Source organism: Hypanus sabinus, chromosome 17 (assembly GCF_030144855.1).
Source record: "Hypanus sabinus isolate sHypSab1 chromosome 17, sHypSab1.hap1, whole genome shotgun sequence".
Lineage (NCBI taxonomy): Eukaryota > Metazoa > Chordata > Chondrichthyes > Myliobatiformes > Dasyatidae > Hypanus > Hypanus sabinus.
In genome coordinates, this window is record NC_082722.1 from 39,626,889 (window position 1) to 39,640,624 (window position 13,736).

General features: G+C 38.6%; 1 protein-coding gene across 5 annotated transcripts in view; it reads left to right on the plus strand.

Moving 5' to 3' along the window:
- The window catches only part of znf423 (zinc finger protein 423), a 392,953-nt gene that overhangs the window by 19,925 nt on the left and 359,292 nt on the right, over positions 1 to 13,736 (plus strand). Inside the window, exon 1 of one of the 5 annotated variants that reach the window (XM_059992899.1) lies at positions 6,375 to 6,419. The exons of 3 other annotated variants lie outside the window; for them this stretch is intronic. Coding sequence is in view for 1 of the 2 variants with exons in the window: in XM_059992898.1 (XP_059848881.1) it covers positions 8,351 to 8,363 (13 nt within the window). In the remaining variant the exon portion in view is untranslated. Of the gene's footprint in view, positions 1 to 6,374; positions 6,420 to 8,263; positions 8,364 to 13,736 lie in introns of those variants that run through there. One more of the 5 variants, XM_059992898.1, reaches the window with a different exon arrangement.

Consider the following 13,736-nt stretch of genomic DNA (forward strand, 5'->3'; position numbering starts at 1 on the left):
TGAAAGCAAACTAATTGGTGAAGCAAACAGTTCAAATTGACATATTGGTAACCATAGCAAAGTACCTCTTGGGCAGCATCCTAAACTACTTTCCTGAGAACATTGAATACTTTTTCATTGTCTTCCATCACTTTTGCCATCAATCCTGAAGTCTTCTAGCTGGTGCTTGAGGAGGCTGATGATTGCACATGTTATACTGCAATTGTCCCCAGTCATCTTATTTAAATTGTTGAAGTCTCTTTGCATCTGTTTGCAAATCTCGATTTATGCTGTAATGTAAATAGCTGAGGTCAACCACTGATCCCTGTGGTATGTGACTAAATCTTGGTAATTGCGATGAAACACTATTGCTGAGATTTAGTCACAAAGCACAGGGCCGTGAGACTCCTACACTATAAGTTTTATCACAAAGATGAGAAAGTCTACAGATGCTGGAAATCCATCCTGCCTGGCGTGCTGAGTTTCTCCAGCATTTTGTGTGTGTTACTGTAAGTTTTGTGTCCTGACATGGATGGAATAAGTGGGTAAGTATTGGGCAGTTTCCACATTATCTTGCTGTTATATTGAATTTACCAATAATTACAGTGTGACTTAACATTAATACTTCACCTATCATAGACCGTACCTACTATTGTTTCTGAAAGCCATACCATTGTCTGAAGCTAACAGCTGACCAGCTTTTTAAAAAAAGGATAGATTGTTCACAAGGCACCCATCAAGCATCAACAAAGCAACAAACAAGGCATCCTTTCCCTATCTAATTAACAACTCTGTCTCTGAAGATTTCTCAGCACATCCATAAGAATTATTTAATCCTTTTATCTGGCACCCATGAGAATTCTTACAGAGAAGTACTCTCACTGAAGTCTCCATATTAGATACTAGACTATCGTGCATCCTGACAACTGTCTTATCTCAGTACTGGTCAAGCCATGAAAGCACTAAGACTTCAAGACAGATTCTGCTGTTGCTTTTGCATGTTATTTGCCTAGCCACAGGGGCATAGTTCTGAGTCCAGAGAAATCTCTGTTTTGAAATGAATGAGATTATGTATTAATTGGTGACCATTGTAAAATTGAATTGGTACATTGTGATAAAAGGCAATGTTCTAGTCTTGTGGTCTGTTATATAAGGAAGTGGGCAAAACCTTGGCCTTCAATAGTACAAGGAATGACAAAGAATTTCAAGCTGCAGACCATCTTTGCAGTGTACTTTGCAAATATCGGGCTGGCTTTAGAAATTGCTCTTCTTATTTTAATTAAAGGTCCAAAGATTGCACTAAAGCTAAAGAAGCCTTCTCTTTCCTTTGAAACACCCACTTGAGAGATCTCTTAATGATTTTACATGTGTGACTGAAATGATGACTTGACCTTTGAGTAGTGAGAAAATCTAAAAATGTGTGCTTAGCATAATGCAAATGATTCTACTTTCCAGTTGCTCTGAGGCACACTGCTGATCACCTGACCATTAGAATGGCTTCTTTCCAAGACCTCCGTTATTGATTATCTGACTTACCCAGAAAGCATCTCTGAGTGAAGGAAAGATGCTGCAGCATGTGCACCCTCTGAGTGGCCCGAAGGAGTCAGCTCCAGAGGAAAATCAAAGTACAAAAATTGTTTTAACTGAGACAACCTGACATTATGAGTAACTGACATTGGTAAAATCATTTGAATTTGACTATCTTGTACATATCTGCCAAAAAACTCGGTTCACCCCTGCACCTGTTCCATAAACTTGTGGAAAGGAAATGCAAATGTATTTCTAGTATTTATCACAATGTATTAAATAGTGAACTCCATAAAGTTTTGTACACTCATAACAAAATAGAGAAGATGGCCCACTGCCCTACTGTATACATCTATAAATCTAACTGGTATTTTGTTCTGGAGCTGAATTGTTAGTGGCGTACCTCTTTTGTAGAGGTATGCCATTTTGCTTCTGGGTGACAGAAGGAAGGCTTTGATAACACTAGCTTGAGGCCCTGCTGAGAATTTGGATGTCTTCTGTTTGTGCCTTAATGGAAGCAGAAACCTGCTCCCTCAGATGCTGCACTGTGACTGTCAGTGCTGGCTGAGATTCAGCTGCACCTAATTTCCATAATTTGTCTTTTTTCCTCTTCCCTTCTCCCTCCAAGGTGGTTGTTTGGAATGGTTAGTTAGAGAAAGAGACAGGGCAGAGCCTAGGCAAGTGGACCTATGAGGTTGTACAAAGTCAAAGTTGCTTTTATTGTCAATTGCACAAGTTCAGTGGAAACTTACTGCAGCATGTCACAGGCATGCACAGCGTTTATAAGGAGAACTGAAATTAAACATATCTTATACAAGATTATAAAAGAAAGAAAATTAGAGCAAAAAGAAACCCCAGTGGCTGCAAAGTAGTGGTAATGGTGCTTGCTGAGGTTATGATTTGCTTTTTGCAGGTTGGTTCAAGAAGTGAATGATTGAAGGGAAGTAGATCTGCTTTGAGCCTGGTGGTTTGGAGACTTCAGGCTTGTATACTTCCTGCATTTTGGCAGCTGTGTGAAGATGGCATGGCCTGGATCGTGGGGATCCTTGATGGTAGATGTTGCCATTTGAGGGAGATACTTTTGTTGTTAGGAGGGGTCTGACTGATGTATTTGACTGGGTCCACTTTTTGCAGTTCCTTGTTTTCCAGTGCATTTGAATTGTTGTAATAGACCACAATGCAGCCAATGAAGATTCTTTCAAATCTGTAGAAGAATATTCAGTGACGTTAACCTTCTAAGGAAGTGAAGGCACTGGGGCATCTTCCTTGTGATGTGCTGGGCACAGCATACGTCAACCAACATGTTAACACCCAGAAATTTAAAGCAGCTTACCCTCTCCACCACCGATCCACCAAAACAGACTGGTGTATGTTCCCCTTCCTGAAGTCAACAATCATTTCTTTACTTTTACTGATGTTGACTAAGAGATCGTTGTTGTGGCAGCACTCGACCGGGTGCTTCTGCATGCTGATTCATGTGCATCGTAGAAAGTAACCTGTCTGGATGCTTAACAGCTTGGTATGGCAACTCCAATGCACTGACTGCAAGAGACTGCAGAGGGTTGTGAACACAGCTCAGCACATCAGGGAAACCAGCCTCCTCTCCAGGGACGCTGTCTATGCTTCTCGCTGCCTCAGTAAAGCAGCTAATATAATCAAAGATCCCACCCACCCAGGACACACTGTCTTCTCCATTCTTCCATTGGGCAGAAGATACAAAAACCTGAATGTACATACCAAGTCCAGGCTTAGCATCTACTCCAGTGCCAGAAGACTATTAAATGTTTCCCTAGTATGACAAGATGAACACTTGACCTCCCAGTATACCTCATTATGATATTGCACCTTATTGTCTACATGCATTGCACTTTCTCTGTAGTTGTTACATTTAGTTTTCGGTGTTGTTATTGTTTTATGTTATTCTACCTCAGTGCACCATGTTATGGTTTGATCTGTATGAACAATATGCAAGATGGACTTTTCACTATATCTCAGTATGTGTGACACATAAACCAATTCCAGTTGATCGCCACTTATGATTTATTGAACAAGAATGATGTTCTTGTCAAATTTGTGTATGCTATTGGAGCAGTGCTTGGATACAAAGTCACGTGGAGAGGGAATAGAGGAGGGGCTAAGCATTGTGCCTTAATGTGCACCAGAGTTAATGGTCCGTGAGGTGAGACCGCTGATTGAAGTCTGCCGAGGAGGAAGCTAAAGATCCAGTTGCAGATTACAGAGTCATCAGGAAATGTGGAGACTTGTGTGGGTGTGTCATAGTTCTCTCTATGTAAACATACATAAAAGACATTGAACTCATCTGGGAGTGATGGGTCATTGTCACTTCTGCTAACTGATCTTGCCCTGTAGAAGTATTACTGAGCAAACCCTGCCATGTTTGTCCATGATTCCAGTTTAGTAAGAATTGCCTCTCTGCTCTTGCAGTGACCTTCCAGAGGTCATACCTGGACTATTTGTATCGCTCTGAATTGCCAGCCCCAAATGTCACAGATCTTGCCCTCAGTAGATTGTGAATCTCTTGTTTCTGTGAGGAAGATGCAGAATGTTTTTCTGAGTATTGTTTACCATTCTAACTTCTAGCTAATCCAAGGATTTGAGTATCATCTCTCTCAGAAACCTGAATAAATAGTACAATGCAGAGAGAAGGCATTTAAATATTTAGATGCCGCTCTGTGACACTGCTTCAGTGCTATACTCCAATTGGTCCCATTCCCTTTTGCCTTGTATTTTTGACCCTTCAAGTATTTGTCCAGTTCTCATTTGAACATTACTACTTAATATGTTTTTCCCATCTTTACTGACAGTGAAGTTAAGATCACAAGTCATTTTTCTCCTGCCCCCAGTTGGGATAAATATATAAATTCTGGTTAGAAAGAAAAACCCACAGGAGAGAATGTTTAAATGCTGCGCAAAATCAGTCAATTGGAAAAGGTAATACCTATTGTGCCTACCAAAATTATCTTTAATTATATTTACTTTAATACCATTGTGGGTAACCAGTTAAGAGTTTTAAGGCAAACCTTGGAAAACTGAAGATAGTCAAGTGACTTCTAGCTTCAAAGTATCAACAGTCTTACTGCAACAAATACAATATGTAAATATGTTGATTATTTTAATCACCCATTACATTTGCTATTTTGCTCTGTCATTATGCAAATTATTCATTTTATCAACTATCTTCCATGTCAAATCACTTCTCAAAAAATAGTTAAAAAATGGAAGCATATGATTGAAAGCTGGGGCTACTTTATAAACAAGCTCTGACCTTGGGTTTGGAAAGTGTCCAGTTGCATAAACTAGGCTTAACCTTCCTTCCTTGTGAAATATTTAGAACACCTTTGACAAAATATAAACATTTTAAGTTTGTAATGCAAGCCATCGACAAAAACAGTCAGTGCTCAACAAAATACCTGCTTGTTGTGTTCTTTTAAACGATAGTCTTGCAATTCAAAATCATGCATGCTGATGAACTAAAAGAATAAAGGGCATATAATTTTTTTTTGCCATCAGACCTGTCCAGTGATAGTAAATAAGGTGATACTGTATACATAAATTTTTGATTTAGATTGTTATTCTCAGCCAAGTTGCCCTGTCACAACACTTGGCAGCAAATATCTAGGAGTTCATTTGGAGAAATATGTTATTTAAAAAGCCACTGTACAAGACAGAGAGATGAGATGGAAAATGGAGAATGGTGGGGGTGCAGACAGATAGAGGGAATGGGGAAGACAGAGGGTAAGAGAGGTGGGTGAGACAGGGAGAAGGTGAGGCAACAAGTGTGTGTGTGTGTGTGTGTGTGTGTGTGTGTGTGTGTGTGTGTGTGTGTGTGGGGGGGGGGGGGGAGAAAGTAAGGAGGGAGAGGATGTATGCCAGACTTAATTTCTGGACAGATCAGTTTGAAAGGAAGGGAAGTTAGACCAAATCTGTTATGAAACGTTGGTTGTTGTTAGCATATAATATGCAGACGTGAGGGAGAGTGTAGAAAGCTCACCAAGATGCCAGGGACTGTATCTCTACTCTCTTGAGAAAAGAAGGATGTGCATTGACCTAATAGAAGCTTTTAGAATTGTAGTTTTACACAGTGTGAATATGGAGGGAATGTTTCCACTTGTGTATAAGTGCACAACAAGAAGAAATTAATATGGGATAGTCACGAAGTGTAGCGTTCAGAAGAATCTTCTTTTCGCAGACTGATGAGAATGTGAAATTTACTACTGTAATTAATGGTTCGAACGAATGTTATATCGGTGGTTGGACAAGCAAATAGGTGAAAGAGTGTCATGCTGATGGTAAACTAGGACGAACAAACGCAGGACGTGGTTTGAGGGGAGCGCAGGCGTGGACTGGTTGAATTGAGTTACTTGTTTGTGTGCTATATGTCCCAAGTAATCTCATGTTTCCTTTTACGGTAAATCTTCCTCTTTTGCATACCTAATTAATTCCTTGTAGGGATTCGTTGTGCTAATATGACAAATTATCAAACTCTGAACTTTGAATTTATTCTCCTACACACGTCTAGTCTAGTGTCAGAGTGACCGTCTCACTGCCTTCACTGTGATTAGTTAATGTTATTGTTGGTTGTTGAACATAACATCTTCATGATTCTGTAACTTGCCGAATAAGCTGCTTGAGAAGTCAGGGAAATTATTGGCTCTTCCAAATCTTTATTATTTTTTGCCCCATTGTTATATATTTCAGGTACGTTTGATTTAAAAAAAACAGTTTAGTGTAGGTAAATTTGGAATGGAAAATGTTTCCCTCAGGACATCAATCTCAATTGCACAATGCAACCGAGAATGACTTCCTGAGGGAAAACACTTTCCATTATTAAAAGGCCTGTTGTTTGAATTACGCACAGTATGGAGCACGGCAGGAAAAGTTGGCTTGAACAGGTGAATTAAATGTGACTAAAATAAAAGCAGTCATAAACTGAGGTGCAACATTGCTGGTTGTATAACAGATATATATCAAAATCTTTATTCAACATTCTGAAGTTAAAACCATTTCAAGGGTTCAGAGACCATCATTTCTTCTCTGTTTAATTGGAATGCTAGCTTAACACTGAAGGAAAAGCCTGCTTCATGACTGGCAATACAGTAAACATTCTAGTGAAATTTGATGTAAATTTGTTTATTTTTACTGTTAGAATCCAGTAAATAAAACACCAGCAAAATTGGATTTTTCATGTTTAACATGCTTGATAGCAAATTTATTCATAGTGAAAATAGAAATAAAAGGTTGTGCAGAATTTGAAGTTGAATGAATGGAAGTCACGATGTAAACAAAAACAAATGAGAAGATGAGTGTACTGTTGGGCTAATGTGATCTCATGAGTTGTCATTGCACAATTTAAGACTCGCCCTTTGAGTCGATTGATACCAGAACTCAGTTGAATTAAAGCATTTTTAAATGCTTGAAGTTATATTCTCACTTGATTCAGAATACACTGATTATTATACTATATGAACAACTTACTGACCAAATCTGTGTTGAAAAATGTTTTCAGTCTCTCATTCTTGTATATAAATAACTTATGGGTTATTGCTGACTGAGAAATAAATGCTTTATCACCTTCTTGTATTTGGGTCAGACAAGACAATGGAAATGAGAATGGGTTCTGGAGCTCAGGCAAACTAAGGAAAAGACAACTGCATACTCTTTCAGCCTTGCTTCAAATTTCACTGGTTTCGGTTGCTGTCTAGTTTTTGCTGGTTTTGTTCTTCTGGTATGTGCCCATAAAGAACTGGTTCAAGCTCTTCAAACTTATTTTCTCATTAAAATCTTAAAGGGATCAGAGAATGGAAGCTTTTATTCCAAACTTCTGGAATCTGTTTAATGTTCCTAAGGATAAAAGGACATTGTGTAAAGCAATCCCTTTCCCATTGGCACGTGCATGCATTCCTCAATAACTCTTAAGTAGAATAGCCGTGTGGAAGTTTGTGTAGCCATGGAGGGTGATCTTTTGTAAACCAAAGAATGGAGAAACTCAATCAGCAGGGATGTTCTCCCTGCACTTTTCCTTTATCTGAAACACTGATGTAGAAACGAATTAAAGCTAGCTTGTAAAAGCCTTACTACATGTAATGGTATTCTTTCATTAAAAAGCAAAAAAAACCCTGCAGATACTGAATATCTAAACTAAATGTAGAAAGTGCTAGAGAGACTCAGCAGGTGGGCTTTCCTGTTTTTAATTTTAGTTTTGTTTTATATTGTGCTGCATGTTTTGCTGCTGATGGCTAATATGTAAAATACAATAGATTTTTGGTTGATCTTTGTAGGATTCTTATTGGTTCTGATCTAAAGTTTTGTTTTCATTATTACCAATAACTGAAGTAAATATGGATGTAAATATTGTAACCTTGGATTTAAATTATTAATGTTAATCTGATGGCATCAGTAAAGATAAATTTGGATTTAAAATCAGTGGTGTTGTACACAATAGCTTGTTTGTAATTGCTTCAAGATTCAGTGTTCATGTAGAAGCTCTTGCTTTAAGTTTGAAGTTTTAGAATAATTGTAAATGTCAAGAAGCATTTCTGTTCCATGATAGCCATGGTAAACCTCATAATATGACAGCCATTCTTCTGTGTTCATATTTTAGTCATTTAGAATTGGAATGGTACAGTTTACTAAATTCCATTTGACACACTTAATGAACTTATTTATTTGCCACTAATAAATTATTTTTTGAATTTCTTGTGTTAAATCTAGAACAAATTACTGAGGGTTGCTAATACAGTGTTCACACGTGTAGTCGTTTCAGGGTACAACCAACAGTCTTCTCAGGGGTGTCTTCATACTATAGCTAAATCTGAGCTGAACCATGCTGCCAGCAGGTAAGATCAGCTTATAAACTTGTGTAGGTTATTTGGCTATAGTTGCTTGCTTGCCTTTGGAGTTGAGTGTGGTACCAGAATGATTAAAAACTGAATTTCTTCTGAATTTAGTTTGCATTTTCTGAAAATATGGCAAACAGGTCTAAAAGATTAATACAAACCCAGATCACTGGAAGGATGTTGTGGACAGGCTTGCCTTCTAACTACATGGATGAGATTAATTTCAACTCTGACAATGTATTGAATTCACCCGAACCATGGCTGTCTCACTCATCCCTTTTTGCCATGTTGAAAATTTGGTGCTTAACATGTGGTGCAGGATTGGTATTGGGTTTAAATGGAGCTCCTAACTGGGTTTTGGAAGACCAGAGTGGATCTAAAACTAATGCCATCCTTTTATTGTAGTAATTGATAAAGCAATAATTTTATCACTTTAAAATGCCAGGAATCATTGGTCATCCTCTGGAATAAATTATTAAATATTATGATTTCCACCGAAAACTTCCAAAAAACCATCATAGGACATGTGTTACAGTTAACAATGTGAATGCAGTCTGGTTTTCTTTTTTAAATGAGAATAAATTCTTTCTCTACACTTTTCAGTTTATCATTGTATTCTGAAATAGTGTCTCAAATAATAGAAACATCTGTTTAACCTAGAAGGTGAAGTTCTGTTAACGTACCATTCTGGAAGTGACCACTTGTAATCTTTTGATTACTATTTTTCAGGTTAGCTGAAGTTGTCCATAAGTAACAGGACTATTGTGGAAAAGTTTGATTAACCATTAAAATTAGCAAGATTCAGTGTTACAGTCATATTTCTTAGTGGAAAGTTATTTTAAATCTCTTTGGAGATTATTTTCATTGTGGAGGGGCAGTAGCTCTTCAGAACAGTTTTGAAGTCTGACTATAGACAGTAACTGCCTTCAAACTGTTTGCCTGCAGGAGGGCTTTACATGTGTCTCATCTGAAGATAGCTGCAGGACACATTGTTGAGGAGATGCCAAGGATTAAACTCATTGTTCTGGAATGATTAGTTCAGCAAATAATAGTAAATGGTTTTGCTTGGATATCTCCATTCTACTTTTCTTTAATATTGAACTTGCATTCTATTTCTATTTGTGGTTGGATTGAGTTTTTCCTCTGACCTTGACAATTTACTTGCAAATACTTCTTCACTTTACGAGAAGACCTCATCAGTGCACTGTTATTTGTAGTGTAAAAAATCTGTTAGATATTTTTCTGACGTAGTCTATAATTTGAATTACCATTTTAGATTTGAAACCTGTTCCAAATATACCATGAAAGGGTTGCACTGATATGTGCTTGAAGAAATAAAGCACATAAACTAATATTTTTGTTTGTAATATGAATTTTTTTTGAAAGAATGGAAATTTGAAACCTCTGAATTATCATCCAAGTGTCTTCTGGATTACATTCACTTGAAAAGGTAAATAATGTTAATAAAGAGTCAAAAAGGTGAGCTCATTTAAGGTTGAAAAAATCTTAATATCAAATTCTATGACAGGAGTTTAGGCAAAAAGAACAAGAAGCATATGTAAGGTTTAGGAAGTTGAAATGGAACAGGGGTTTTGAAGAACTTAAAGGAAGCAGAAGAGGATTTAAGCAGAAATTCAGAAGGGCTAAAAGGAGACATGAAATACCCTTGGCTGGTAGGATTAAAGAGAGTCCCAAGGCATTTTATACATTTGTTTAAAAACCAGAGGGTAACTAGAATCAGGGTAGGGCTACTCAAGGACAAAGGAGGAAATTCATGCCTGGACCACAAGGAAGTGGATGAGGTACATCACTTAAGTATTAACCAAATAAAAGGACATGGCGAATTGTGGGATGAGGGAAGGGGACATGTTGATGTTTTAGGGCATGTGGATATCAAGAAATAGGGTTTGTTTGGGCTGTTGAAGAAAATGAATTTGTATAAATCTCTGGGGTCTGGTGGGATCTGTCTCATGTAAAGATGCAAGAGAGGAATTGTTGGGGCCTTGACAAAGATTTTTCTAACCTCTTCAGCAAAAGACAAAGTCCTGGACAACTCTGTTTAAGAAGGGCAGTAGAGATAATCCAGAAATTGTCGGGCTGTGAGATTTGCATTAGTGGTAGGGAACTTTATTAGAGACGACAGGGATAGGATGTGTTTGCATTTGAAAAAGCAATTGGAACAAAACATGGCTTTGTTTAAGGCAGGTTACGTCTTACAAATGCTTCATATTTTTGAGGAGGTGTTTTAAAATTATTGATAAGAGTAAGGGAGTGGATGTTGAGTACATGGGTGTTAGTAAACTTTTCAGCCAGGTCCTTCATGGTAAATTGGATTCAAAATGGACTTGACCCTAGAAGAGAGATAATGGGGAGGAGTTTTCTAACTGAAGGTCTGTGACTCGTGGTGTTCTTCAAGGAACATTGCCAAGATGTCTTGTTTGTGATATATATAATTAATTTGGATGAAAATGTATGTGGGGCGATGAGGAAGTTTACAGACAACACAAAAATTGGCAGAGTTTGATGAGTGAGGAATGTTGTCAAAGAGTACAGCTGGATATAGGCTGGCTGGAAATGTAAGCAGACAAATGGCAGATGGAGTTTAATCCAGACGTGTGAGGGGTTGCACTTTGGGAAGTGAAATGCAAGAGGAAAGACAGTAAATGGTAGGACCCATAGGACAATTGATGCACAGAGGGATAATCAGGTGCAGGTTCCAGTCTTCCTGAACAAGGTACCATAAATAGATGGGGTAGTAAAGAAGGCTCAACATCCCTCAGTATGTTGAGTATAAAAGTTGGCAAGTCATCAAATATTAGTCAGGCCAAGTTTGGAGTATTATCTGTAGCTCTGCCTACTGCATTACAGGAAGGATGTGAAGGCATTAGAGAGGGTGCAGTTTAGATCCACCAGATGTTGACTAAATTAAAGAGTATTTGCTTTAAAGAAAGGTTGAAGAAACTTAGATTGTTCCCTCTGGAGTTTCAGAGGCTGATGGGCCACTTTATTGAAGAATGTAAAATCATGGTTGTTGTAGTCAGAATAGAGAGGTTTTTTTTTCCTCCCAGGATGAAAATGTCCAATACTAGACAGCACAGTTTTAAGGTGAGAGGAGCATTATTTAAAGCAGATTAACAAGGCATGTTTTTTCCCCCCACAGAGAGTACTATTTGTCTGGAATGTGCTACCAGCGGAAGTGGTGGAAGCAGTTATGACAATGATGTTTAAGAGACATTTAGACAGGCACGTGACTCGGACAGGAAATGAAGGGATATAAACCATGGGCAAGTAGTTGATTACTTTGACTTGGCATTATGGTTGGCACAGAATCGGCATGGTCAGATTCAGAGTGAACTAAAGGTCCTGATTTTCTGCTGTGCTATTCTATGGGTTACAGGCTCTGTATGTTAATTTAGAGTGTTAAAGCCATTTGAAATCTTAAACTTCTTTGTTTGGTCAAATGAGGGATTCAGTGTAGGACATCTCATGTAGAAACCAGAAATGTTTCTTTTTAAAGAGATGGGAGACTGGAGAGTATTTTACTGGTATTAGTTATTGCAGCTGAAACACTATCAATATTAGGTTTAGGTTAGGAAAGTGGAGGAAAAAAGAATAAAACAAATAAGGTACACGAGTGAATCTGGCAGATGCTGGAAATAAATAAAAACACAAAATGCTGGCGGAACTCAGCAGGCCAGACAGCATCTATGGGAGGAGGTAGTGACTACGTTTCGGGCCGAAACCCTTCATCAGGAGTGAAGTAACTGTCCCCCACTTCTTAGCCCCTCTCCACCATTCCATGTTACTTCACTCCTGATGAAGGGTTTCGGCCCGAAACGTCGTCACTACCTCCTCCCAAAGATGCTGTCTGGCCTGTTGAGTTCTGCCAGCATTTTGTGATTTTAAAACAAATAAGGTGATTTGTTTCTACTTGGACTGAGCTGTATAGCTTATTTATATGATGTTATTTTTAAGGTAAAATATTGAATTTTAATTTTGCTATTATAGTCATGGTTATATTTTGTTATTATTTGAAAGCTTTGTTGTGGTTGCCTGGTTTTGCACCTTCTTCCTTAATGTGCTCAGAAATGACATCTTACAAGAAGTATTTTATCACTACATGCAACATGGGTTTGGTGGGAATCGTTGAGACAAATCTTTCACCGTGTTTTAATTACTTGACATTTGGAAATAGTAGTACAGGTAGTCCCCGAGTTACGAACGTCCGACTTACGGACAACTCATACTTATGAACCGAGGAAGGAGAACGCCATTTGCCATTTGAAGTCGGACTGCAACGCTGTCTGCCATTTTAAGTCGTTGCTGTTGACACTGTGCTGAGCGTTTAACTTTGTATTTGGCTTAAATTTTTCTTAGTAAGATTTACCCTGACCCCGCCCCTCCCCCGTTCCAGTCAGCTAGTGGCGCAGTCAGATCAGCACAGGGCTGGAGACCAGAGGTTCCCGAGTTCGATTTGGTGACAGACCGCTCCCGTGCTGGGTTGATGTCCAGCCAGTGACTCCCGTACCATCCGTGCCAGGTTGATGTCAAGCTCGCAACTCGACCTCGTAAAAGAAAAACACTGCCACCTCTAGTTTAAATTCCCACACAGAATATTGTAGAGGATCAAATACCCAAACCCTGCACAGCCCCCAGTTGTCCCATTTAACCTGTCTCAGTGCGGTGCAGTTTAGGACCCGGGGAATTTAGTGCTGTGGTCCTTAGGACCTAGCGGACCTCGGGAGCCGGTGCAGGTCGGGACCCACCGCTCGCAGTGTTTCTGTTCCATTGACGGGAGCGATCGCAATTCAAAATAATAAAGCGTTGGAAAGAGGTGAAACACCATCAGTCATTGGAAAAGCATTAGGCTACAGTCGGTCAACGATCAGAACAGTTTTAAAGGATAACGGATAAAGTGAGAATAATGGAGCATGTGAAAGGCCCTGCCCCGATGAAAGCTACAATTATTACTAAGCAACACAGTGGTTTAATTATTGGAATACATACGTTTCTTAAGTGTTTTATATGCATAGAAAGGTAAAATATATACTATATACTAAGACAAACGTTTAACTAACTGATGCTAAATAATACTGGATGTACTTGTTCTGACTTACGTACAAATCTGACTTAAAGACGGACTCAGAAACGGAACTCATACATAACCCGGGGGCTGCCTGTAAATGCTGCAGTCTAATTGAAGGAAACCTGTGACCATCAGGAAGAATTTCATTGTAAACATGACTTTAAAACTCTTGGTTCATTTCAGGTCAGCTGTTACTCCAGGTTTTCCCCTGCGATCTGAAGTTAGAGAGTTCCTGCGAAACCGTTTGAAGTCGAAATGTCGTAAAGCGAAGAAGCAATTTCCATTAA